This window comes from Sordaria macrospora, chromosome 1, assembly GCF_033870435.1.
Source record: "Sordaria macrospora chromosome 1, complete sequence".
Lineage (NCBI taxonomy): Eukaryota > Fungi > Ascomycota > Sordariomycetes > Sordariales > Sordariaceae > Sordaria > Sordaria macrospora.
In genome coordinates this window covers 7525729-7553341 of record NC_089371.1, presented here as the reverse complement: position 1 = coordinate 7553341, position 27613 = coordinate 7525729, and the positions used below count along the sequence as shown (strand labels likewise).

The 27613-nt window shown below is 48.8% G+C and overlaps 5 protein-coding genes across 5 annotated transcripts; 3 read left to right on the top strand and 2 right to left on the bottom strand.

The window, feature by feature from the left end:
* The first annotated feature begins 1023 nt into the window (after positions 1-1023).
* On the top strand, positions 1024-2261 carry SMAC4_00340 (uncharacterized protein). The gene is made up of 2 exons (XM_003351747.2): positions 1024-1621; positions 1946-2261. The coding sequence occupies exons 1-2, from the start codon at positions 1426-1428 to the stop codon at positions 2194-2196; spliced, it is 447 nt and encodes a 148-aa protein (XP_003351795.1). The 5' UTR covers positions 1024-1425; the 3' UTR covers positions 2197-2261.
* An 8057-nt stretch (positions 2262-10318) lies between these two features.
* Positions 10319-10680, bottom strand: SMAC4_00339 (uncharacterized protein; the record flags this gene model as incomplete). Its single annotated transcript, XM_003351746.1, has 2 exons — positions 10319-10407; positions 10566-10680. 2 exons carry the CDS (start codon positions 10678-10680, stop codon positions 10319-10321), a joined length of 204 nt encoding a protein of 67 aa, XP_003351794.1.
* A 2694-nt stretch (positions 10681-13374) lies between these two features.
* Positions 13375-16689, top strand: SMAC4_00338 (uncharacterized protein). Its single transcript, XM_003351745.2, has 2 exons — positions 13375-14020; positions 14113-16689. The coding sequence occupies exons 1-2, from the start codon at positions 13864-13866 to the stop codon at positions 16023-16025; spliced, it is 2070 nt and encodes a 689-aa protein (XP_003351793.2). The 5' UTR covers positions 13375-13863; the 3' UTR covers positions 16026-16689.
* Positions 16690-22482: 5793 nt separating this feature from the next.
* On the bottom strand, positions 22483-23680 carry SMAC4_00337 (uncharacterized protein; the record flags this gene model as incomplete). Its single annotated transcript, XM_003351744.2, has 3 exons — positions 22483-22759; positions 22865-22986; positions 23222-23680. The coding sequence occupies 3 exons, from the start codon at positions 23678-23680 to the stop codon at positions 22588-22590; spliced, it is 753 nt and encodes a 250-aa protein (XP_003351792.1). The 3' UTR covers positions 22483-22587.
* A 1970-nt stretch (positions 23681-25650) lies between these two features.
* Positions 25651-27473, top strand: SMAC4_00336 (uncharacterized protein; the record flags this gene model as incomplete). The annotated part of the gene is made up of 2 exons (XM_024655380.2): positions 25651-26687; positions 26790-27473. 2 exons carry the CDS (start codon positions 25651-25653, stop codon positions 27385-27387), a joined length of 1635 nt encoding a protein of 544 aa, XP_024511002.2. The 3' UTR covers positions 27388-27473.
* Positions 27474-27613: the final 140 nt, after the last annotated feature.

Here is a 27613-nt window from a genome sequence, read left to right as displayed (position 1 = left end):
ACCTTCTCAATCCTCCCGGCAGCTATGCGCATGACAATAGTTGCAACTATTTACTGCGCAAGTCTCGTATGAATGTTCCTGCAGCATGTGTCCTGTACCTGTGTGCTCAGTTACTGTGCTATGCTGCGAGTGCGGTTGGTAATGATAACGCGCCCGCATCGTCTTGACGTCCACGAATCGAGAGGGGCCGGGTTCATCAGTTCATCAGTTCATCAGTTCATGGCATTCCGTTCAATGCCCAATCGCAGTCAAAAGCCGCCTTCAAAGTTGACGATGGCGGGACGGACTTCTCTTTGCCGAACACGACGAGGGTTTCCAAATGATACATCTCTTATCTTCCACATAAGGCAAGGTACCGTCATATTCCTCTCGAATTGCCAACTCTGATAGGGCTTATCAGGCCCGTGGGGTTTGAAGTGGACGAGGACGCGATCAAAGTGTGCTCCCGTTGATACCTTGTGGGGTTTTGGTTTTGGGTTTGATTTGATTTCATCTTCTCTCCTCTCTCGCATCGCATTTCCCTTTCCTCGCGGATCGATTGGCGACATCACTCCGATTCGGGCCTGTGTGAAATTGCCCTTTCGCGATAACGGTGGACACTTTGTTGAACACTCTTTGACGGTTAGGTTATTAGGCACAGCGATCAGCAATCCTGAAGCAGCGGCCCTCCCGTGCGTGCCGTTGCTCCATCGGTGTCCATATCCTTCACTAACAGAAAAATTGCAGATTGGCCATCATGGGACGGACCGGCCCCCGGGCTGAAGGTGATGAGGGGATCTCCATCTCCAGAGTCAGAATGTCAGATCCCTCGGTCATTGCGCTTCAAGGATTTTCTGGCCATCAGCTAGCCGGCCTGGTCCCCTGTCGAACACCGTCTCATCGCTGACAGTGCAATTCCGGGTAAGAGATCCTCTTCAGCAAACCAGGGCCAGGGCAGTGTGGGGACGGCGCACTTCAGCTACTCCACAGAAACGGTTCGCCTGCCTTTTCCCTCGTCGCCGGCAAGCATCAGCTCACAGACGGCGCTTGTCCCCATCAGGACAATTTGCCCCGATACTCTGGCATGCTCTGGCCTGTTCCTGCATTCAACGCTTTTCGCTCTCACCCAATGGCCTGGTGAAGCAACCCAAGAAGGATGACACGCAGGGCATAGAGCAAAGAACACATGACATGTGCAAGAGTGGACAAACCAAACTCGACAATTGAAACGAGAAACCCGAGTTTTAGATTCCCGTTGACTGACAGCGAACAGCTTGACCAGATTGGTAATAACATCGGCTCACGGCCCAAGACCTCGAAAAGTCAAAAACAGCAAGACTCAACAACGATCTCGTTCGGGACCGGCCATGTTCTCCATGTTCCACCGAGGTGGCGACAGGCATGTTGCGGTGTGCTATAATCCCGTCGCCTGCGTGAAAAAGAGTCATGCCTCAACGCGATCCCAACTCTCCTCATGCCATTGCCCGTCGCCAAGCGTGTCGCAACCCGATAGACATCTCGTGGAAGCCCAAGGCCGCAAAGCCGCTACCCATCCCCGCTGAATCCAGGGCGATAGACAAGGCGAAAGTCATGTGCTTCGGTTTGCGGCTTCTCAGATCCTGCTTTGTGCTTAACACCAAAGGTCAGGGAAGAGGAGGTCCGATATCGACGCGAGGTGGTAAAGCTTGCATGCCGGCATATCATAGGCGGTAGGTTCACCGAGCCTCAAGGTCAGCCGATCCGAAGGGCATCAACCACAGACGCCAACCATTTCTGCCTACCAAGTTTTTTGCACTTTTGGCACCGCCGAGATGTCAAAAACGTTTTGCTGCCCAATATCAGAGAAATCTCGGTTCTTGTTTTGTAGATCACTGAACACCAGGGTCCTCATCCTGTCGTCCACGGAGCATGAAGCTAGCTAGCTGCTAGCTGCTACAATGCATTGTTGACTCAACACACAGGGCAGGGTACGGCAGAGTTAGCAGAGTCCAGGGAAGCCCTGAACTGTCACAGCTCTCCCTCTCTCTCTCCAGCTCTGATCCTAGCTCCGTCCGTCAATCTTCTGCCGTAGCACGGGCAAGCTTCAACCCCGCCTCTCGCAAGTTCCCTCCCGAGGTGAATCCCGCGCGCCGCGCAACTGCCAGGGGACCTGGCCAGGGCACCAACAGCCTCACATCTCATGCCCTTGCCCGAGACCTCTTGACCTCGGAAGGGTGACCGGCGTCGACGATGGGTGAAAGGGGAAATCTTGACCGCTATTGCTATTTCCATGGGAACCAATTTTTCTCCTCACCAAGACACACAAAGACAAGGAAGATGAGGAGGCGAAAAAACCGCAAAAATTCGACATGGTGGAGAGGCATCACAGTAAGATCAGGCTACCCTAACCTGTACCTTGACCAGGTGTGGGACCCAAACAGAAGCCAATAGGTATTGCAATGCTTGCTTGCTACGAGAACGCTCTGTCTCTCTCTCTCTCTCTTTCTCTTGGGTACAACAGGCGGCATAAGCATGTTCCCGTGTCTCTCACATGCCTACCTTACAACAAGCTACAACATGGACAGTACAAGCTATACGTTGTGGATTGCGAGTTCGACAAAAAGACCTTTGCTCGTAGTCTTCTGCTTCATCACCATCAGGCCGTGAAGGAAAAAAAGCCCGATGACGCCGATGATATCCTCACTGCCCAGCCCAATACGGAATTCTTGAAAAGGCACCCGCACACGGGCAAATGGAATCCAATGCGGTGCACCCTGGCCGCTGACTTTAGTTCACAAAAAGCACTGTAACTGTGGCTACCCACCCACTAAAAAAGGTGGTCGCTCGGCGGGCGGCCTAGTACACAGCATACTAAGCGTCCACGTTGTGTACGTATATACAGCAGCAAGGCCCTGCAGGCAGCGTAGGAGACGGAAGACCCAAAGCCTGCATCGTGACGCATTTCATGGACCACGCACGCTGGGTAACTCAAACTTTTTTTTCCTCTTCTCTCTTCACGGCCTTTGACTGTTTACGACTTCTGATCTTCTCTTTTTGAAGCAGATATAGAGGCTGTGCAACGGAGAACAACGGCTGCGAGGAACAGGGAAGGCAAAACACACACCGACTCTTTGCTACTTCCTCCATTGCTCTTTCCAGTCCGTGGGATTGATGGGTTTCGGGATGATGGGTGTTAAATTGTTTCCTTCCTTTAATTTTGTACTGTACGCGGATAGGGTCGTTTTTGTGTGTGGTAAAGTAAATTCAGAAAAGAAAAAAAAGAGTCAAGAGCTAGCAAGCATCCCATCTCTTCGGTCCGGATATCGGCGAAGTCAAAAGAATAGACGAAAAAGAGAAAAACAGCAGCAAAACAGTTGGGATGAACATGTGGCTTCCGTCTCGGCCTCTTCCATCCCAGATTGTCTTGTCTCGTCTCATCGGCACCGACGACTCACGCTCGGACACATTCGAGAACTACCAACCTCACAATTCACGCCGACGGCGAAATGTCTCAATGCCTTGACTGACAACTCAACCGTTCCCAAGACACACAGCAACTGCAAGCCACACACAACCTTCTCAACAGTGTCTCGGAAAGGAACATTAACCACCAGATGTCTTTCTTTCTTCCTCAGCCAAACTTCCATGTCGTGCGAATCGGAATTGACCTATCAGGCTCCAGAAGCCTTGATGAAAGAGTAGTGACGAGGTGTGTAACACAGGATATAAAACCATGCGCATTGTTGTTGCCAGCAACGGGCAGATGCGGGTTAGAGAACAAGGACATGGATATGGATGGAAGCTGTAGGTAGGTAAATATCCGTGCTACTCAGATTCTTTTTTCGAATTGGGTTATGCTGGGTTGGACCTTGTCTGCTTGCTTGCGATTCAACAGTCAATCTTCGAAGACGCAATCCTTTCAAAGGGGTAGAGGTGTCGTGGGTGTGGTGTTTCGTGAAACGAAAGACCCAAACTGACCACTTGGACGCTGGCATTTGGTTTCTAGCATCTGCTGAGTGTGTGTCCTATAGAGTGCAGATTGAGCGCAGACGCAGAGACGGCAACGGGCAGGTTGCAGCATGCAGTACTGCGGCGTTGCCATGCCGTGACAATCTGATAATGAAAAAAGAGATATTCTAGAGCTTCCATATGCTGAGACCAATCAGTCCATAGAAGGAGTCTTTGTCTTGGGGTCATCAATTACCCCACGTTGTGATTAATTTTTCGCGCTTTTTCTTATCATCGTTAACTTTCTTTGGGATATGAGACAAAATCGCAATCCATCATCCATCAAACTCTTCTAAAAAGGAAAGGAAAACATTTTAAACCATTGGTGTGAGAAAAACGGGTATGTATATATGTTTCCATCCACGGCACACAGTGGAAGAAAAGAATCTCTCAAAAGAATTTAGTGATTTGCTTGCTTGTAGTATGCAATAATGCTCTCGTATCTATAGGAGATAAAGAGAACTACATATTATTAAATCTGCAAATAACGATATTATATGTTCTCAAGCTCTTGATTATTATTCTTTAATTATTGTTAATTGAAGAAAACTGGATTTTACGTACTAAAATTGCTGATGGGAGGTAAAAATCGTTAGAAAATAACGTATAGGTATTAATTAATTAATTTCTATAGCGTTTTAAATGTAAAATTGTTCTCAAAGTACGAATTTAGGGTTTATTTCTTTTTTTTCGTTCCTAGATTTCAATTAATCCTAGAATAATAGCTTCTGTCATCTTCTAAGCATCGCCAAATACACTAAATCTATATACACTTGCTATTCTTTATATTAGATAATAATAGTAATATGACAGGCTAGGGTGCATATGCCCAGACGGCCAAGCTTACAAAAGATAGGACGATGTTGTCACAGGTTGACATTGGCTATATAGTGTGCATTCCGAGTTCTGCCTTGCAAGCAGAACATCGTCCTATCTTTTGTAGGTTTGGCCGTCCGGGTATATGCACCCCAGCCTGTCACAGATGTTCTGCTTGCAAGGCAGAACTCGGAATGCACACTATATAGCCAATGTCAACCTGTGACACTACCTCCCCTTAAAGCGAAGTTATCTTTCGATAATCTTCAAGATAAGGCCCCGGCCCCGGCCCCATTTCCGAGGGCGACAATGTCGCGGAGGATTTATCGCAATGCGACAGCTTATATAGCACTACCTGAAAATGCAACTTCCCGCTAAGTTGGACATTTTCCAATGGGCCGATACGTGGCATTTCGGTACTCTTCGATTTGCATACATGGTCCTCAATTGTCATTGCATTCTTAGGAGCTGTGCTCGACTAAGTGCCGACAAGAGTATTCCAAAATCGCCCTCGAAATTGCCACGGTCGGGAATCGAACCCACCGTTTAAGCAGAACATACTATGACAGGCTAGGGTGCATATGCCCAGACGGCCAAACCTACAAAAGATAGGATGATGTTCTGCTTGCAAGGCAGAACTCGGAATGCACACTATATAGCTAATGTCAACCTGTGACATTAACAGTTGAACTAATATAGAAATTTTATAAAAATTAAGGCTATTATTTATACTTTTTCAGTATTCTTCTATATAATAAGAAGGTTAGCGATAAACTTTTTATTTTTATCAAATAGGCGAAGGTTTTTAGTATTGTCCACAATTTTAAGATTGAGTTTATAGGTACTAATTGTACTAATATAAAGGAGTATTGTAGTTTTATCCTTTTTCTTTTTTAATTCTACATGCGATTTAGTAATTAGTGTAAGGTCGGGAATTATTAATTAAAAGAGAGTAGTTTCGTTAGTATTATGCATATACTCTAGGTTATATTTTGTAACTAATTTTTTAATAGTTTTAATATGATTTTAAGAAGTAATAATATTAGCTAATAAGGTAGAAATGTAGTGGATTGATAGACTTGTTATAGGCAGTAAAGAGGAATAAGTTTTGTAAATTGCGCTAGAGAGTATTGGTTTCTAGAAGATGAAACGTGCTAGCCGTTAAGGAGATGACACTCTTGTTAAGAGGTATTATGAGCTGGCGAGGCTTGTTAGGGGTGCTAAGGTGGATATTAGGCAGCTGCTGACAAGGTTATAGAGAGGGTAAAAATAACAATTTGTGTGGATTATTAATTATAGATTTAATTTAAATTGTAAAGTGTAAGTCGATTGTCATTCTTATATATTTTTATACCGTTACCCTAGTTATGACCGTTATGGTTAGATTATTGTTATATCTTATATTGTTCTTTTCAGGTTTAATAGTATATGGGTAGGATATGCCGCCCGGAATGACCCGACTCATATGGACATATCTACAAGCTCTGTCTTGCACACTCGCCCGCCCAGTCTGCAATGGTGAAGATATAGGAATTGACTTTCATTTATGTGAAATGTGAAGGTGCAAAGCTCAAGTCGATATGCATCCGCATATTGAGGGTTCTGAGTTTGTGTGAAATGGGATATGGTGATACTGCATCGAGATTGGATGTCGTGACAGTGGTTGATGTAGGTCTGCTAACAAGCACCTACGTTACGGGGGATCATAATTCATATCTCAACAATCTCAGACTGCCTGTCTGCCTGCGTGCCTGCCTGAGTGTCTTCGCACAGCATCTTCACATCGCATTGAGATTAAACCAGTGATGGTTTTGAAGAGATAGTACATCAGATATTTGTTAATGTTCCTGCGTCGAGATTGGGATTAATTTACATTGCACCGTGCACTGCAGCAAGTGAGCTGGTGTGTACGTGTGTGTGTGTGTGGAAAAGGGGGCGATTTTTCGTGCGCAAGAAATCAAGTGGTTGTTCTGATAGGTTCTCTTTGTCGAGATCTGGAAAGTTGGTTGACGAAAGACGACCCCCATCCAATGCAGTATCACTCACATTATTGTTCACATTGTTCAACCGAACATGGAGGGGCGGCGGGAGACCCATCTCACTGCTTATGTGCTTCATGTGTGGTGGTGGTTGGGAATGGTTGATGATGGTTATTGAAATTTCTTGGGGGTTCCAGTTGTCGACGCGGGTTGGTTTGGTTGTGTGCAAGTCATCACACAAGCATAAGGTATTGTAGAGATACACGGCACAAAGGGATCTGTTAGATCTCAGATTTGGTGTTGGTGTAAGATACTCCCTACCTTGCTTCAACTGCTACTGGTAAACAAGATGCTTTAAGCGATGGGATTGATATCGCGATTTAGTTGATTCCAGAGTTTTTGATGGCTTAGAAGAGATGCCTTAAGTTTGTTTGAGTCCGGTAAGTAATTCACATCTCCTCGATAGATGTGTGGAGCTCCATCACCGTACCATCAAGGTTACCTATTTTTTAACTGATGCTCCTACTCCTGTGCTGGTGCAACCCCGGGTGTGCTTCCCGTTCAAAGTTGCTCGTGTCGCTCATGTGGCATCTTTCTTTTGTCTGGTAAGATAATCGTTAGTAACAAGCAAAATAGCTTCCGGCTCCGCGGCGCGGGTGCAATGTTTCTCCTCGGTGTATGTGCACACTTGTGTCTGCGTTAAAAACTCATCTTGTATTCTCGTGGTCTTTTCGGCTCTGGAAGCCTGTGAGCCTGTGTGAATGTCCAACCGATCCCACCCACCCGAAGAACCTCAGATATCAGTTTCCCTTCTACCCCACCAATCACTTTCCGAGGAAGCATTGGTGTGAGTCTTCGATTTCACATGACATTCACGCTATGCGGCCGTCTTCAAGTGAAAAGGCCGCAGAGAATGGAGGAGACCGAGAAGCAGAAGAAAGAGGGGCGATTTTGAGTTTTCGGCGTCTGTAAGGCACAGTTATCCAGTCCGTTGTGGAAAAGCGTGGTGGATAGTGGTTGCAACTGGGCTCCTCCATGAACGCAACTGCAACCTTCTTTTTCGCAGTTGTAACGCAGCACCCACAAAGAATTTGACTTCTCAAAAAGAGGACTTCCCTTCTGCAACCGCAAAAGCGGCCACCCTGTTCGCAGATTTGTCGGAAGCCACCAGAAAACCTGGAGAGCTTTTGGTCCGGATTCTGGGAGCTGGGACTGTAAGTGGCCGACTTCCTTTGTGATTGTGTAACACCGCGGGAAGTGGCATCGCGAAGAAAAAAGAGATACGAATCCTTGTTCGGAGACTGATGAGTCCGTGGCCTGTTGTGCGGTAGATTTTAGCAAAAAGAAGCGAGGGTTGTTCCCTCTCTCCGGCAATCCTCGTAGGATTCTTTTTACCCTGCAGATTGAGGTTAGTTCGCGTGTCTGAGGTAGTATTGGCTTGCTGATTTAATGTGATATTGTGTGGATCGCATATGTTGTTCGACTTCAGCTTTCAGATACACTCCTTTGTATGCAAATTACGCCATTGGAAATCGGGCATCGCAAACAAAAGTGTTGCCTTGGTTTGCAATCACATTTGAGAAACCCGTATTGCTCACATCCAGGCTCTGTTGCTGAAGAGAGCCCTTGCAAATATGTGGTTGATGATACCGTGTCTCCGCAATCATCGATCTTTCATGTCACAGTCACATTTCGAAATTGGAGTGACAGATTTTCGCGTTGCATTGAATCATCTCGCTCCTCGGTTTGCGGACACTGGGCTGGGTTCAAAATGGTCCATTCACTGACGAGACTGAATGCTGAGCTCCTCTTCGGCTTGCCTGGCTTGGTAGGTTGATAGGTTGACCAGGGCCCCAGATAGTTGATGATATGATGGCCGGGGAGGGGCAAAAGGTGTGGAAGAAAAGAGGGGTAGAAGAGACGAAGTGAAAAGTTGGCTATGAAAGATTCCTAGAGAGGTGGTTGGTCAATAACTGATCTTGCATCCCAAAAGGGAAAGAGATTAAAACAACATACAGTACAGCTTGTCCAACCCATCTTGTTGTTCCAACCTCGTGTTGACCACCCTTCGAAGAAAACCGTTAGGTCTTAGCGTAGGCCAGTTGTCCTGCGATGTCTTTGATTTTATGACCCCGTATCACCGAGCTTTTCGAGGCCGTTGGAATAATTGCTTTTTGCAGCTTCGATATCTCGCTTGCAAGCGGAGAGGGATCCATGCCATCAACGGATATCGGACTCGCTTTCGATGAACTTGTGTACGGTCATCGCTGCCAGCATTTTTTTCATGAGGATCTTCACGCTGACAGGGGTCACAGTGAGGGTTTGCGGGATGAGGTTCACTTCCCGTGGTTTGTGAGTCCGTTTCAGGAAAAGTCCCCTCACGTGTTTTGATCACAACTTTCAGATCGTTACATTCTCCTCTGATTGGCTCTTTTCAAGAGTTTTTATTCCCGTTGTGAAAGGGAATTCCCGTAAGCTTAACTGTAGTGTGAGACTGCTGGCGGAGACATCGGAGCCGTATAACGACGCAATTGAAGATCGATCGGTGACTGGCTCTTGGCGTAACCACTGCTCATTCACGGTGAGTCTGATCATTGTCCCCATGATTGCAATGCTCACCGTGATGATTAGTCGTTCTGACATTTGGCGAGGCCATTATCGATTCGTGGCAAAGTGTGATGCCGGAGATTTGGGCTCCTTCGCGTACTTTGTACGCCACATGTGTACCGACTGGACTGGGTACGGCTCTCGCGGTGAATCTGAAAAACACCACAAGATAGCCCCTTGTCCGCCTCCGCGAGCTACACCGTACTAACGAACGGTCCTTTCCGCTGATGAGCGCGGCCAGAATCTGGCACTAACCCCGCAAGGACGAAGGTGAGCGAAATGAAGATGTGCTATCACACCGTGACCTTGCCGTTTAGGACATGTTCTCCGTGCGCCTCTCTCAAGCCCGGAACGTCGCTCAGCTTCAGACGAACGTCATATCTCAGAATGAATGCCGTGGTGCCGTAGTTACCGAGACAATGCCCCTTGCTGTGATATGCGAGGAGTAAACAAACATTCAACAACGTCGAAGTGAGATGTCCTTGCAACTGAATCGTTTATGATCGTCGATAATGCTTCAAGGATGGAAGCTCGAAATGCGCCGCACAGATCGCACCTAAAAGTCTTGGTGCGTGCAAATCTCTTGTGGGGGATGTCAGCACAAATCCCATGTAAGGTCGACAGTCGTGATCGCTCGGTGACCTCGGACATGTCAGCCCCGATGTGATGGCGGAAGCGAATGTGAGGCCCAGCTTGATGAACGTGTTAAGTGCAGATGAGCGGGCTAATTGTCTTGATCGGCGAAATTCCCAAATGGGAGAACTTGTGGTGCGGAGAAAAGAAACAGGTGCTATGGAGTGTAGACAAGGGTAAAAATAGCAAAAGGACTAAATACTTGCATGCAGCAGCTAAGAAGGGCGGGGACGATGACGGAGTCGGAAGTACCACTTGGGGATGTCTTGCAGATTATGCCCAAAATTAGCCCACAACTGCAATGAGGGAAAATTCCATCACACGTGTGGGACTGCTGTGGGACTGCGGCGGAAGATCCTGCTCGTCCTGTCAGCAATAAACGGGTTAATCTGTCCAAAAGGGGAAGCTGAGCGGTTAATTAACCCACCGACTGATGGTCGCGAGCCACGCCGTGAGCCGTTCATGATGCCATGACCAGCCGTCGAGAGCTACTGAGGCATTCCTGGAATCAAGGTCATGTTCAAGGTGAATAGAATCACGTGTCCGACGGTGTTCTGACCGAACTCCTGGGCTTGACACCAAAGTGCACGCTATCGGCGTTGGGCAGACTCAACAAAGATAGGTCGGGCTTCTCGCAGTCATCGTCGTCAGTGTCGGCGTCGTCGTCCTCCGTCCTCATTGCGATTGACTCGTTCGACAAGCAAGCAGGGCTGGTTCGAGAGATGGAGACAACAAGGTCATGCCACAGTAAAAAAGCAAGGAGGTTTTTGATGCCAAGGAAAAGAAGCGAGCAAAAGTCTAGCAAATCCTTTTGAGTGAGGCCGATAGAGTCGAGTCGACGACAAGGTCTGGGATGGCAAAATGCAAGGGCTCAGGTACGTACTTCGGAGAACAAAATGCAGACCCCGCGACGGCAAGAACAGTCCACTATCCCCACTACTCCACCACCCCTACCGACCCCATCACTGCACCCCACTCGAGCTTGCCCTTGCGTATCACAGAGATGATTGGAGGAAGCTTCGATTAATGCCTGCCAAATCTATGCTCAATACCCAGTCGATCTCGTTGAGCGGGCCAATCTCAGCTGGATGCCGCCTCGCGGGCCGCAGCCATTCTGCACTAGCCAAAAGTCGTCACACTGATGGTCCAAATCATGGACGAATCACAATCGTTATCGGCTCTCTTGCAGATTTTTCTCACTTGTATCATTCAACAGACTCTTCGGACTGGCAACCACCACCGAGAGCACCTCCTGTCTCTGACCGGCCAGGTCTCTCGGTCGCTGCCTCGCTACCCGTCTACCTGTGGCGGCCGCTCTCAACAGCAAAGCAGCCAAGTGTCGCGGTAACACCCGACAGCAAGCAGGTACATTCAGGGTGCTTTCTCAAGGTGGTCAATGCTCCTGCTCTCTTGGGGTGCAGTGGATGTTTGCCTTGCAGCGAGGTTCAACATTATGTCTGGACCCGGCCGGCCACACCACGCCAAGTTCTTGAACTGAATGGAGAGCGAGGCGGCCAATCTGAAGGCTATTCTTTGACAGACCCTGATGATTTGCGGGCTTCTTCAGATTTGACATTTCAACACACCAACGACAGGCTCGCCAGAAAATGCCCATTCGGAGGCTCCTCCTGATTCCTGAAAGCCCGATCTCGCCCCTAATGTCAAACAGTGTCCAAGTGATCTCTCGGCAGGCCGGCGACGACGGCACGATAGGTGGACGATAGGTGGTGATACGGGCCTCACCATGCCCTAACACCCAAGCAGTCCTAGCCCCAGAGATGGATCCTCGAGGCCCAAGACCCAAGACCTCCCACAACCCGAAAGCCGACGCTCCTCCACCGAGGTTGTGAGGATAGGATGGGACTGGGAGCCGGGGAATTATTGCGATGCGACTGTTATTTGCTCTTCCCACGGACCATGTCTTCAAGACATGATCATTCTCATCATCATCACCGGGACCGCATCTCTGTTATGTGATCCGGATACGGGCCAGCATGCGACCTGGGTGTCCGCCATCGTCCCGCCATCCGGTCGTACTACCACCCAGAAACGAACGCAAAAAAGCCATCTTCCTGGGAGGAGGAGCTCAAGAGGTTCTTCTGTTTCTCAACGCAGCCATTCGACGTCCCCGAGGAGAAAGGTAGGGTTGCAAGAAGACGGCAGAGATGGGTGTGTCGAAGAGGCAAGACACAGTTGCGCATTAGGGGACAACTATTGCATTGTTCCAGTCAGTCAGCCATAATACCACCTGGCGTCGACGAATTCTCGTGCTCGCTTTCTCGGTTGCGAGCATGTCATTCTTCGCTTCCAACTGTCCATCACATCTCTGATAATCAAACCCTGTTGGTCTTGACAAGTTCATTGTCTTTTTGTCCGTCAGCCTCTCAGCTGCCCCTATCTCAAGGCCAAGCGGCGAATCTGTTGGCTCTTCACATGAAAGCCTGCTCTCACAACGGATACATGGCAAATCTCGTCGACACAACACGGCTATGGGCTCACAACAAAAAAAAAGTTATTCATGTCACAGGTCTGGCGATCAGCGGACCCTTTGGCTTGCCTAGTTTGATATCAGCCCGCGGGAGTTGCCAAAGAGAGTCAAGCATGTCTGTCTCCATGTTGGCTCCCCATCATTTTGCCCGGATTCTACCCATGTATTCTCGCCGGTACAGTGAGCTTCCTTCTTTCTGCACTCGTGCTGACCCCCGTGCCAATGAGGTTCCGGCCAAGTCGGCCCTTGAGCACGCATAAGCTGCCCTTTTGGTTACTCAACAGCTTCTTCGCTTTCCCCTGCAGAGTGCAGCCACCTTTTTCCGTGAATGGCCTCCGTACCCTGGACGAGATACCTTGTCAATCCCTCCCCATGCCCTGCCTCTTGCTACCCTTGCACGCCGCTAGTTGCACGACACTTGCCCTCATCCGTGCCCCTTGCCCTTCCATCCCCCCTGGCCTGGATACCATCAGCGGTGGGGTCCTGTTGGGTCGTCCTGGTCCCCTCCCACATCCGAGTGAGACCTTCCGGGCGACCGCCATCACCAATGAGCGGGATGCCTTGGCCTCCCCTGTCCAAAGAGCAAGAAGAACCGGAACCTCGTGAGGACAGCAGCAGGCCAGCAGCAGCCCTGTGTGCCTGTGAGGTTGTGTGCGTGTGCCTGTGTACCATGGACCAGCGTTCTCCCGTTGTAGGTACCACCGTCCACCATCGATACCACGGCAGTACAGTAGGGCACCAACTAACGCAGCTAGGGGGTCAAATCGGGAAAAGCAGTTAATTAGCCCGCTTTTCAAAAATAGAACAGGTGAGCAATCACCGATTCCACCACACGCTGGCCCATCGACCGGGCCTGATATAAGAATTTGCCCACTTCTCTCTCCAAGTTTCCGTTTGGTCTTCTCATCTGCAGGCCAAAATTGAAGAGAAGGATAGTGAGATCTAGGTGTCGTCCAGTCCAGTCCAGTCAACAAACCTTTTTCCTCTCTTTTAATTACACTCAACCTCACGCTACCCAGTCAAAACGTCTTTCGACTCGACGAGTTCATCATCGATCCAACTTCCGACCCCAGTTCACTCAGCAAGCCGGACTTGCTCACGACCCAGTCATTCATTCGACGATACAAATAATCTAATAATCTGATACAAGAGAGTGTTTTTGGGTATAAGCCCCCTAGCGATTTGCCCCTGGGACCTTCTGGACCGACGACAGGATAGAGAGGCCCAGCCCATTTCCTCGGCCTAGCTGAAGTTCACCACCCCTGGTCCCGACCACCCCCTCTCCGCTAGCACCCCCCACCACCCCCCTGGGTCCCCGGTGCTGTGCTCCATAACTCACCTAAAAGAGGTACTTCCCATACAAGAAGGGTACAAATGTCAACACGGCCCCCCAACCACCACGGAGACATCACGAACACATCCTCAGTCAACATGACGACCACAACAACAACCAAGACCAAGGCGACCGCAAAGGCCGGCACCAATGCCGCGCCCAAGCAAAAGACACAGATGCATCGCCGCTCAAGGACAGGTTTGTTTGCCTCTTTTACTACCGCTATCTTATCACTTACACACTTCTCTTCGACAACGTTGGACCGGGAACGCTGACTTTACGACGTGAAGGATGTTACACATGCAGGCTGAGGAGGAAGAAGTGCGACGAGGGTTCTCCCATGTGCACAGCTTGCAAGCATCTCGGGCTTCAATGCGAATACAAGAGGCCAATGTGGTGGAGCAACAACGATTTGCGGAGGAAGCACAAGGATGAGATCAAGATGATCATCAAGAGGAAGAAGCTTTCGGAGAAGTCGTCGCATACCATCCAGACCTCAATCAACACACCGCCCGGCCTCTCGCACTCGCTCCCGACGTCAGCGACCTTTTCGGGTCCGCTTGATCGCAACAGGTCCGCTTCGATCGATTCGCATTTTGGCTTCAACTTCAACAGCCCTCACAATGGCCAAGATTTCACACCATTTGCGACGCCACAAATAAACATCAATGGAGAGTTCATCTTCCCACCCTTCTCTCCCTACGAGATCGACATGAAGACCGAGCGGCAAATATTCATCAACGATGTCCCGACCCTTCGTGAATCAACAGTATCAACCTTCAGCACATATCAGACCCCGCCTCCTCCGGGTACAATTCTCCCGTCATTCCCTCTGGAAGGTGAATGGACCGAGCAGGTGTTCTCGGAGCGGAGAGAGTCGTTGACGGAGGAGACTTTTAATGCCAACTTCTTCGACTTTGCTTGCGATCCGGCCTTGGCTTCTTCGCAAGTGGCAGTTGAGTTGGATGAGGGTGACCAGAAGCTCTTCGATCACTTTGTGCAACACGTTCTTCCGACCATCTTCCCCATTCTGGAATCCAACCAGCATGGCTCAATCAGCTCTGAGCTCATTCTCCCATCACTGGCCAACAACAAGGGTTACCTGCACTGCTGCTTGAGCATTGCGGCGCAACACTTCAAGTCTACAACGGGCATTCAGAGCGAGGAGATCGACAACGACATCATGCGCCACCGCTATGCCACCATCACCTGGCTGTGCGAGGCACTCAATCGCGATGAGAACCACCAGCCAATTCTCGATGCCACCCTTGGCTTGATTTTCTTTCAGTGCATCGTTGGCCGTCCTGAGGATACTCTTCCTGATATTCCCTGGCACCAACATTTCCAAGCGGTGGTATCGCTTGTGCAGAAGCTCGATCTTGCTGGACTTGTATCGGATCTCGCCAAGCCTCTCGCCCACACCCCTTTCAACATGACACTCACGTCTTGGATTGACATCTTGGGCGCCACCATGCTGGGTAGTTCCCCCATGTTCGCGCACACCTACCGCCACAAGCATCTTTCGGTCAACAACCACTCGCTCGGCCTGCGTGAGTTGATGGGCTGCGAAGACCGCGTCATGTATCTCATCTCGGAGATTGCCTGCCTCGAGTCGCTCAAGAACCAGGGCATGGACGACATTACCCTTTGCCAGCACGTCCGTGGCCTTGGCGACGAGATCAGCAATACCGAGATCAACGAGGGCACGCTCGTCGAGCCTTACAACGCCAACGGCACCCTGAGCCCTAAACAACTGAGCAAGAACATCACCGCCGCCTTCCGTCTTGCTGCTCGCATCTACCTCTGCAGCCTGGTCCCGGGCTTCCACCCTGCCCAGCCCAGCTGCATGGGTCTCGTCGAGAAGCTCACCGCGGTCCTCCAGCTGATCCCCTCGGGGGTCAACGGGTATGACCGCTCACTCACCTGGGTCTACCTGATCGGTGGATCCGTCAGCGTGGACGGCTCCTCCTTCCGCGACTTTTTCGAGACCCGCATCGCCCAGCTCGGCGACGCGGCCAGCTCGGGCAGCTTTGGACGCACGACCGTCCTCCTTCGCGAGACCTGGGTGCAATATGCGGCCGCCGTGGCGGCGTACGAGGCGTCTAAGGCGGCAGCGGGAAATTCATCTCCTCAGCCACAAGAGCCTTACGTCAGGTGGCGGGATGTCATGCAGACCGAGGGATGGGACTACTTGCTCATCTAGACAACGACACCGTTTTCTTCCAGGCTGGTTTACTGGAACACAATTTCTTTCTTTCTTATACCACCTTTTTTTATACACACAAGAACTCTAAGAGTTTTTTTCTAGACGTTGCCGCGAGGCAATTGAGACCTGGAGAGGGAGAAGAAAAAAGGACTTTTACGACGACACACTACTGGATAGGATCAAATGGATAGGATGGATGGATGGATGTGGAGGAAGGCGGGTTGGTACAAGGGCAATGCTTCATTCCGCTTCTCTTGCAATCTTCTTGTTGACTGGGGTTAGCAATTGAGCAAATGGCATTGTACGGCCTTTCCAACCCATTTTGACAACTTTTTCTTTCTTTCTTTCTTCTTTTTTGTCCAACTCTTTGGGAGGGGAAACACATTTTTAGGGAGGCATTTGGATTTTTGCATATCAGTCATCACATGGAGTTTTTTTTATGGCAGGCAGGCGGGTAGGCGGGTGGACGGTAGCATTTTACCCATATGGCTGACCGGAACGGAAAGGAAAGGCAAGGATACCACTCTCGGAGGAGGGGGAAAAGGACTTAACGTGAGCTGGGCTTGTTATGGTTGGAAAGGAAAGGAAAGGAAAGGAAAGGATTATACCCCTGTTGAAAGGAGGAAAGATGGAAAGAAATCAAATCAAGTTAAAGAACTACCTGCACTACACTTGCTGTTCATCGCTTTTTGCCCTGTGTTTTGTTTGCCTCTTATCATGATCATGAAAAACAACCTCGGAAGGAAGTCGCTCGCTTGGTCAGACTGGGTAAGTGTCATTAAAGGTATCGTGACGACGCGAATCTCATCACCCATCAATCCATCCATTCATCACAGTTTACTGTGTGTGCTCAGCAAATACCACTCCCACTTTACAACCTAACTCCCTAGGCAGCCGAACGCGCGAGGTGTGTCAATGAGCGATAATACCTTACCCTTCCATTCCCAGCATTTCAAGCACTTCGGCTTTGGGAAAGCTTTGGTCCGCCAACTTTTTCGTCTCTGCAGCACCTCAAGGATCATCTTCGAACTGACTGATAAAAAGCAAAGGTCACGAAAACTACCACTATTTACTTGCAACACAACACAAACAAACGAGCGTTTTTCTGTCTGTGTCTTTTGCCCCGGATGAGACCTTCTGCTTTTGGTACATTTCTCCTCCACTCGTTCAATTGCAACTGTAACTGCATTGCATTATCTTTTTTTCTCTTTTTTTGCAACAAGAAGAAGAGAGAGAGAGGGGGGGAGAGAGAAGAGAGAAGCGTGCGCAATAAATGCTACATTGTGCTTACATGGATGGTGTAGTTCATTTTGAGCATGGTGTCAGTGGGATATTTGTGTGTGTACTCTGATGGCAGGATGTGTTGCGTTGCGTTTCCTTAGGTGGGGGTTAACTCGTTTCCGTCGTAATCTGCTCCCTGAAAAGGTTTGATGAAGAGAACCAAGCCGGACAGAAGTTCCATCAAACAATATTTGAAAAAGTTCCCGAACGTAACTTAACACTTCCATCCTATATTGCTCCATTCGGTGAAGGGTTTTTGTTGCGTGGTTCGGGGTTTAGGCTATACCTATTCCCCGACCGACCATTGCCATGCCATTAGTGTACACTACGACAACTGACACCTACGACAACGGCGCCGAAGCGACATGTGAGTTGAAGCTCTTTGGTGACCAAAGACTGATACACTACAGTAAAGAAGAACGACGATATCACCCCCCTCTCAAACAGCTTGATGTTCCCCCAAACATCGTTCAACGCAAAGCTTCTACGCAGTAACTAGTACACGTACGTATTCCAGATTTTCAAAGGCACCATTAACAGAGTAGAATAAGCAAGGAAAGTATTATTTGGAGTAAGATATACTGCAACCACCCACCTAATCCAGTCCTCACCGGCCAAAACGAAGCATAAGAGGATCAGAGCGCACCCACTCTCCGTCTTACACAACCTTACAAAAGAGTTAAGTGGGGTTTAATGGTGTGCTTCTTCTCTACCCCTAGAAGTTGGCAGTTCAGCTCACCCATTAAGCGCTAAGACTGCGGCAAAATAAGCCTTGGAAGCAAAAAAAGTATACTAAAACCCGAACTTACATTATGGCCGTTCAATAATAGTCAATTATGGAAAATTGGACTCAAATATCTTAATTAGATTAATGCAAATTAAAATTAGATTAGTCTCAGAACAGTAATAAATAAATTTGTAAACTTTTTATATATAAAGTATATAATTTTAAGCAATTTCAAAATAAGTAGAAGAAAGTATTCCCAAGACGTTAACAACTCCTTTGTAAATAGTTAGTACGTATTATATTATATACAATCATAGAATTTTTTTTTAAAAGTTACACTTATACAAATTTATATTATTATTTCTAAAGTATTAGTAACTAGTTGGTATATATTTAATATTTCTAAGAATATTATATTAATTAATACATTATAAATTCTCTCATAATTAATTAACGCTTATTATATGATATGAAATTTTCTATATATCATAAAATATAATAATAATTAATGCGTAAGAGCTTCTTTATAACTAGTTGATACTTATTATATTACATAAAAGTATAACCGTAATTAATATATCAAAAACTCCTTTGTAACTAGTTAAAATTCATTATATAATATAAAATCTGATATATTATTTTTAAAGCGTTAGTAACTAATTTATAACTATCTTTATATGATAGGCGAGAGTGTATATGCCCAGACGGCCAAACCTACAATAGGACAATGTTCTGCTTGCAAGGCAAAACTCGGAATGCACACTATATAGCCAATGCCAACCTGTGGCACGGACCACTACACTACTAGGCTATGTTCTAAAAGAATACAAGTAACTGAAGCTAGCAGTTCGGTCGCTCAAGTGGTCTTATATAGTTTGTTTTGAAAGAGGCACCCTGTGACGGCGCTGGCAGCCAGCGACCCACATGTGGGTCCCGCTGTCGCTAGTGCGACCAGGGTATTTATTTGGATTTGAACGCTTGTATCTAGTTCTCTTTCTTTTTTCTTCTCCCCATCTGAAATCTTCTGTCATAGATGGAATCTTAGCTTTGCCTTCAACTCCTCCATACTGTGCCCTTGCATACCCGAGTGCATTTTGTAACAAAAATATCTTTACGATTTTAATGGTATATATAACATATTTGCCTACTTTTATACTATAAGAAATTATGAAAATAATTTTCTGACTTTCTTACCATTTTCTATACTATTTCTTACCTTTAATCTTCTTTTATTTAAACTTTTTGCAATAAGAAGAAAAATTAAGAAGATTTTTCTTCTATTTAAAGTAATATTATAAACTTTATATAAATCCACATAATATAATAATTTTATCAATTAAGTAGCGTACGGTTAAGGCTAATATTATATTAAATTCTTTTAACGTAAAAAGTATTATAGTATTATTATTATACCTCGTTTTGAAACTCTTTTAAAAGCAATCCTAATCAGTTCGCCATATACTTTTAATTGTATTCTATTTTGAAGTTTTACAGTAGCTAAAAATATATATATATTTTTTTTGATTTTTTACGCTAACCAATTTAGGAGTAGTTTAACAAGATTTAAAGAAGATTGTTAAAATCACTCAAGTCAATAAGAATTTCCTTACAGTATGGGGCGCCTATTTTGCCGCGGTCTTGGCGCTCAATGGGTGAGCCGATGTTTCGCCGATGGGTGAGCTGAGCTGGCCTCTACTACCTCTAGTCCTCTACCCGGGCAACCACAAACTCGAATGGACATGATCGTGGGGAAGGAGCAACCTGAGTGGACCAAATCTTCTCCCACTCTTCCGTTCCTTCCAAACAACCGTTTCGTTTCAACTTCCTGTCCTCTTGAGTCTTGGCGCTTATAAAACTTAAGTTGTGCTGTGCCATCAAGGGAGTCGCCATCAAGGTGCAGTTCGCATCGCATCGCATCGCATCGCATGCTGCAGTGCAGTGCGCAGGACGGGAAGGAATGAGGGTTGAAGGTGGAGTGGAGGTTGAGAGGATCAGCTGCAGTGCCAAAGTGGAAGTGCTGTGCCGTCTTCGTACCTTACCTTCTACCCGTCCGTCTCTTCTGCCTTTTTACTATGCAGTGGACTGACTGGCGCGGCTAGAGGTGGGATCAGATTTGGCGAGATGAGTTGAATGGAGTCTGTGCCGCTTCCGCCGTCGGAGTGTCAATTTTTGAGTTGGCTGACTGGAGATTCGTTGTGTTCGTTGTGATTCTTTGGGTTGGTAGTTATAAGTTGTGATTGTGATTGCTTCAGTCAGACAATGACAGTCCTCAATATGTTCTCTAGCAGAAGCGGCACCGCGGAAACCTGATCGAAGATTGCGTCACCATCATCCCATTTGGCCAACCTTGATTGAACAATACAAGAGCAGCAGGCATACTCATCCGTGTAGATTTTTTTTGTTTACGATCTCGCCAACCAGCTCAAAAACTCAACGGAACCCTGAATTTGCGCCTCCCGCTGTGCCCGTCTGCCCGCCCGTCAACACGGCACGGCAACCACACATCTAATAGAGCAGTTCAGTTTTTCATCCCGCTTTTACCCTTCAAGCGAAATGTCTACCGGTCAGCTAAATTGACGATATCGAGCCAGTGGTAGGTCATATGCATCAGGGCCGGAAGCTGGACGGCTGAACAACTCGCTACCGAATTCCATTTTCATATGACATGATCCCGCATCATCTCGTTGTAATCTCTGGATGTTTACTTCAAACCCAGCTTGAGAAGTGTCGTTTTCACAGTTTCGACGTCAAAACCTAGGAGATGAGGCCGCCGCATGGCGAAGTACGTGGGTTATGGACATGGAAATGGCACGCACGCACGCACACACGGTAGAAAAAGCATGGCGGCGGTCATAAGCTGTCGGCGATCACCTTGTTAGTGGTACGGTTCCCGTTCTTGCCGTTCGGTATCCGCGCCTCAACTTTTGCCGCTGGGCAAAGATCGTTGGCCCAGCTTGGAAATAGAGGCGCAGCGACGGCGGTCGTCTCTTTGGGTTTGACGAAGGTTTACACTAGATCAGTTCACTTGAGGCTGGGACGGACTGAGACGACATGTCATCGACTGTTCAGCCAACAGGTCAGGTCGCAGCTCAAGAAGTCCGTCGCAGCTAATCATGGCAAATTTCTCTCCGTTTCCGCTCATCTACCCTATCATGGAAGAAAACCGTGGAGATATTGTTCTGGCTCAGCCTTGAAATCCCATCGCTTTCGGATTGCGAATGGCTTCCAATTCGTTAGGTTTGCATCATTTATAGCGGTCTATAAGTGGCCGCACTGCCTAACTTTGGCCACTATGCACTAGCCACTCCCTCCCCTTTGCCCCTTTGGGTCATTCGTTGTGGGGCGAATTTTTGTTAACCTGCGAATAGGGGCACGTCCACAGCAGCAATGTTTTGGGAAATCCACTACGTACATACATGCATACGTCGAAACATACATAGCCTCAAGAAACCCTCAACAATCCGGCCGCGACCGTGGCGGCGACCCATTTTCAAGACCCGACTCTTCGGAATGAAGCAGCCGAAAAGTGAGACCTTTTGGAGATTCTGGAAAAGATTGGGAAAGGAGTGGATTGATGGAGAGCTTGGGGGGAGTGTCATGTGAGTGACTGCCGAGGAGCCTCATCAGGAGGCCTCTTTGGCGGCAGTCCGCATCGCTCCTAAGCGCGCGCTTGAAGAAGATGTGTAGGAAAACACGCGACACGGGCGAGCTGTTGCTGGTAAGGTAGATGTATCAGGCTTGGGGGCGATATTGTGAGGGCGCTTAGGTTGGGAATGACTTGGGACTTGTGAACTGTTATCACATGGAAGGTTTCTTTGCCTTCGGACTCCAAGATGGATGTTCATGGAAGGTTTCATACGATTCGATGATAAGTTGCGAGGCCTCAATGGAGGAGAGATCGTCCACTGTTCGTCTGCAAAACGAGTACCTGACTGACCGTGGCATATACAAATAGATTATTTCTCTTGTTGCTTCACGATGGTTATGTCATTGGGCCGTGCCTTTACCGTCCTCTTGGATTTGTGCATTCTACAATATTGACCATAGTGGTCCGACCTGAGTGAGGTGGGTTGTTCGAATAGTTCGAAAGCGCATTGTATTGACAATGGGCAGAGAGGAGAGCAATCTCCAATTCTCAACGATTAACACCAATGTACGAGGGCATCAGAGTCAATCGTAAATTATAACCTTGAATTGCTTTCATACCAAACCATCATGAGCTATATTCTAATGACTCCCACACTCTCGCAGTGTCAAGGTACAATCTAATGCTGGTTTGTTTGTCAACCCAGTACCTCCGTTGGACTGGATGAGATCGGACCCGGACTATCCCAACCTTAATTAACAAGATTCAATATATTTGATCAGATTCCCAAAACAGCATATATAAGATAAGGTAAGACTACCCTTTAACTATAGAACAAAACAGTTTGACTAGAGGTCTCGAGCTAACAAACAAACCAGTATTAGACTGCGTTCAGCGGAAATATCACATAGGTAACCAAATATCGAAACCATCCTCTGCCTTCGCCTCCTCAACGTTTACATCGTCTAGAACAGGACGCTCTCGCCTTCCCAAGTCCACATCTTCCCGCTGTGCGTCTCCCTCGTAGCAGCGTCAAAGACCTTCAGCATGCCCTTGATACTTTCCTCCGGGTCACCATACGCCTCGTCGATGCCCATTGCGCGTGCTCCAGCGTTTCCCATGTCGGTCTTGACCCAGCTGTTTGGGATGGCCTTTGTGTTAGTTGATGTACCTACTACTGGGCTGGTGCTAAAGAAAAAAGAGTTTTCGGGAAAGAACTGATGGATAACTGGCTTTACTTACCCAGGGTCGATGGAAAAGGAGGTCAACCACGGCTCCTCGGGGTGCAGTTTGCCGGTCAAGTAATGCTGGGCTGCCTTCGTGACGCCGTACGCTGCGTTGGGGATGGCGGCAGCTTGGGCGTTCTGTATGGTGTAAAACAATTTAGTTAGCAACGAAGCAAGACCGCAATCATTGACACTTTCAACTCCTTTTCGTCACATCACCCCTTCTTTCCTTCAGACAACGTTCTTCGCAGGTACCATATCCCTCCAGATACACAGTCCAGACACATGGCATGGACCAAGAAGACGCCAGAGAAGCCAAAAAAGAAGAACTCACATTCAAAAACCCCCCTCCACTTCCAATCGCCACCCAAACCACCTCCTTATCTTCCCCCTTTTCGGCCTTCTTCGCAGCCGTACGCTCCAAAACAGGCAACAACCCCTTCACCAGCTCCGCAAACCCAAACACATTCGTCTCCATATGCGCCCTGATATCATCCACCTCGACATCCCTGAGCTTGGGCCAGATATATCCCACCGAGGCGTTGGCGATAACTACATCGATGGTGTCGATGCCATGCTTCTCCGCGAGCTCCTTGACGGCGGCGGCAGGGTCGGTGCGCTCGTTTAGGTCGAGCTTGACGATGACCAGCCGGGTGGTGCCGGAGGGGTGGACTGGAAGTGAGAGAAGGGATTGAGAGGATGGGTGTGAGGGGTTGCGGACGGCGGCTATGACGGTGTGAGAGGGCCTAAGAAGATAGGAAGTGAGGAGGATGCGGCCTATGCCGCGGTTGGAGCCGGTGATGAGGACGGTTTTGATGGTGGGAGTTGTCATTTTGGACTATTGTCTAGGTCAAATTGCTGGCTCAGTGGTAGTGATGAGGCTTGAGTGTCTTGATTGTATGATGGTCTCAATTTCATCTCCATGATGTCGGCGATTGTGAGCTTTTATACTTCGACATTTTGATCCTTATCTCTTGTACTGACTGGCATGTTGTCATCACTTCGATGCCGTGATGTCGCGCTCATGGTACAAAATTCAGATGAAGATATCACCCATAGCACAAATGGGCGGAGGATTACAAGCAATTAGGGCATTTGTCATCACCCATCTTTGTTGCGGGATGGTTCAGAATGACCTTCGGCGTTTCGACAGTGATAGTTCGGTGTTTTGGGACTCCTTGAGCTTCAAATATTGAAATGAGTTGGTAACGTGCATTGTCGAGCTGCCGCCATAGCAGCCTCATCATGGGTTGGTAAGACTGTCAACTCGTCATCTTTCGGTGATAACGTGCCTCAACTCACGGGAGAGCAAGCGGACTCGAGATCCGCCGGATCAATAACATTGATGTGTGACATAGAGTATGCGTGCAGATGTGATGTGGCCGTCGGATAGTTGTATGGCTCTGTTACCGGGTCGGATGGTTAGATGCTCCGTAGACACTCCGGGCCATGTCGAGCTTGCGCCATGGACAGAGTCACGGGAAGGTCAGTGTCCCCGGGTCCGTCCTTGGACCGAGAAGAATCCCGTGTAGCCCGTGCACAGCAGCTGGTTCCCGCTCCGTAATCCGGCTGGCACCCGGCGCTTGGCGAGCGGGCACTAGGCCTTTGTCGGCTTAGTTGCCGGCTCTATTTTCAGTGACGCTCAGTGAAGATCAAGTGACCCCTGGATTGAACCTAAAAGTGGGTCCCTGTTAGCGTAACATAGGCGCGGACGGGAAAATCGTTGTGGACCAACCAAGCTGCATCTTGTCATCTTCACTTTGACAACTTCAAACAGGCCAACATTCTCCGTCTGCCACTCATTCGCCCACTCATCATTCATCGCCAGGCCGTCGGCGCTTCACGTCAACCAAGCAATTGCTCAGAAGCGAAACGCTTTGATACCCTTTTACACTGCCTTGATCCACACCTTGTCTAGAGCCCCTGACAATGCCCGGCCGCACTCACCCAAATCTCAGATTTGCCCTGAATCCGTTGACTACAACCAGGCTGACAAGACGGTGACTGACCACCATGGCCCCATCACCCGGCTCCCGCAACCATGGCATGCACATTCCGGGGTTGCAGATAGCCAGGGCCGCAGATGCTAATCTGCGTGGTACCGTTGACGGGAAGCCTTTTTGAGGTTCCAAGACTCACCCATTCGCGCCCGTGGTTCCTTGGATGTTGGATGGCGCCAGGGACCCATTCATCTTTGATGAAAAGCGGTTGGAGGAGAGCGTTGCGCTGGACCAATTCATTGGGCCAAATGATGGCGTTTTCTGTTGTTTCTGCGAAGAATTTTTCCTTCTGCAGTATCAAACTAACGCATGCTTGCTTGTCCATGTGTCAGTCCTCTGTCCACGGCTAGCTGTTACAGACACGAGGGCTCATGAGCCAGACGGCCGGCCAGAAAAGTTCTCGATATACCCAAGATACCTTAACCAAGCGGTTCCTGACTCCTTCTCCCGTTTGCCTCACCCTTCTCTTTCTTGAAATTATTGTCCCGTTCGTCGTTTGACTGGTCAACGTCGTCGTCATTTTTCTTTGTTTGTCATTATCCTGGGGCTACGGCTTCTCATCCGCCCTCTCGTCAAAACTCTCAAACGCATTGTGGTGGCAACAAAGTCGTCCTTCGCACATGATAATTCCAGTTCTCTGATTATTCTTTGCCTTTGTTCTCTTTCTCCACGTTGCCGGTTACAAGTGAGAGTTCCTACCCATCTTTCGAGCCGTCTCGACTGCAGCCGACATAATAAGCCCAAGACATATCCTACGCCCACCTGACTACTCAGCACGGCCCTGCTCGAGTCCATATTCACAATGCCGGGGCCGCGGCGACTACTACAGCAAGCGAGCTCACTACTACTGCTCGTCGCCTTGAGCGCGACAACAGTCTCAGCCATACCAGCTAGCCAGCTATTCCACCGACAGTCAGAATCAACATGTGCGGCCGAGGGTTTCTCAAAGTGTTCCCAGGCAGGTTTGCCCGATAACTTTTGCTGTCCGACCGACTCGACATGCATCCCTTTGGCCGCAAATACTGCGGTTCTTTGCTGCCCAAATGGATCAGACTGCTCGATAATACAATCGGTTACTTGCGACATTAACAAGCAGGATCCAGAAAAGAATCCTAAGGCACAACTCAAGAGCACTGTTTTGGATATTGACTTACGAAAGTGTGGTGACAAATGCTGCCCATGGGGCTACTCTTGCAACACCGGAGGTCACTGTCAAAAGGATGCGGATCAGTCCAAAACACCGCAGGAATTGAACAACAAACCACCGCCAAGCCCAATCACGACGGCAACTCAAGCGCTAACAAGCGGTTCTCAACCAACCCAGACTACATCCACATCTATCTTCTCTGTGGCCGAGCCTCCTGCTGGAACCGATGAGCCAACATCAACCCACGAACCTACAGCAAGCAGCAAGCCTACAGCAAGTGGTGACAAGTCAGCAGGGGACGCAAAGCCCGTGGAAAGCGGGAAGCCCGAACACGAAGAGCCGGAGGAGAAAAGCGGAGGAAGTCCCACTGCAATCATCGCTGGCGTGGTTGCAGGCGTTGCCGTCTTCCTCATCGTCGGCCTAATCGCCCTCTACTTCTGCGTTCTGAAGCGCAAAGGCAAGGCTCCCGGAGGAGCTGGAGCCGGTAACGGCCACCATGGCCATGGCGAGAAACCGCGCCTGAACCGATCGACATCCTCCTTCGGCAACATCATCAGCAACCCCATTGTTGCCGAGGACACCATTCGAACGGACTTCAACCGCTCGGTCTCCGCCCAATCTCACCGCCGCCCGGACTCCGACTTTGCAGCAGTAGCAGGCAACGTCAACCCCTTCGACACTCCACCGCGCGGGTCTCCAAACTACCACAGCCGCAACAACAGTCGGGCCAAAACCCCGTCCGAGGGGCACGACAGCAGCATAGCCTATGGTGGTTACGGACGACGTAATGTTAGTGCAGGCAGTAACGTTCCCGGTCCCTCAGCCTACACCGGCACCGGCACCAACAGCCGCAACAACTCGCCTCCACCAGCAGCAGGCGGTCGACCCGGCTACACCACGCCGCCCATCACGCCCTGGGGCGCAACAAGCGGCGGCGGCGGCGGCGGCGGCGGTCAAGGCGGACCAGACAGCCCGCGCGGAAACAGCGGAGTCAGCATCAACGTGTTTGCCGATCCACGGACTTTGACCCCCGAGCGGCTTGCCAAATCCAATGACAACGCCAACAACAGCAACAACAACAACAACACCTACTCCAAATTCATCCCCAACACCAACTCCACTTACCCCTATCTCAATAATAACAACGATACCAACATTCCCATTCCCAATAACTACAACACCGATGATTACGACCCCTTCAACCCCGACAACAACCACCACCAGGGACAGACAAGACCAGTGACAACCTTCACGGCCATGATGGAGGAAGCCGACTTGGGCGCAGTAGCGAGGGGCGCTAAGTACGTGCCGCCTACGCCTAAGACTCCGGCTGGGTTGCTGGGACCGCAGGTGCCCGGGGCGGGTAGCATGCCGAACAACAACAGGTTTTAGTAGAACCTTTTGTTTCGCTACCTAGCTATTCCGTCCGTGTGCGTGTGCCATACTGTTACCGTTGCGTGGTGGTGGGTTGGGAATAGTCAGTTGTTAAGAGGAGGGTAATTGGCAGTGAGGAAAAGCCCGGTGGGATTTCCGACGGCATAAGCCTGCATCTTTTTCTTTTCTCTTACACCTTCCCTTAGTTGTCTGTCTGTCTGTCTGGCTCCATTCATTGCATGCA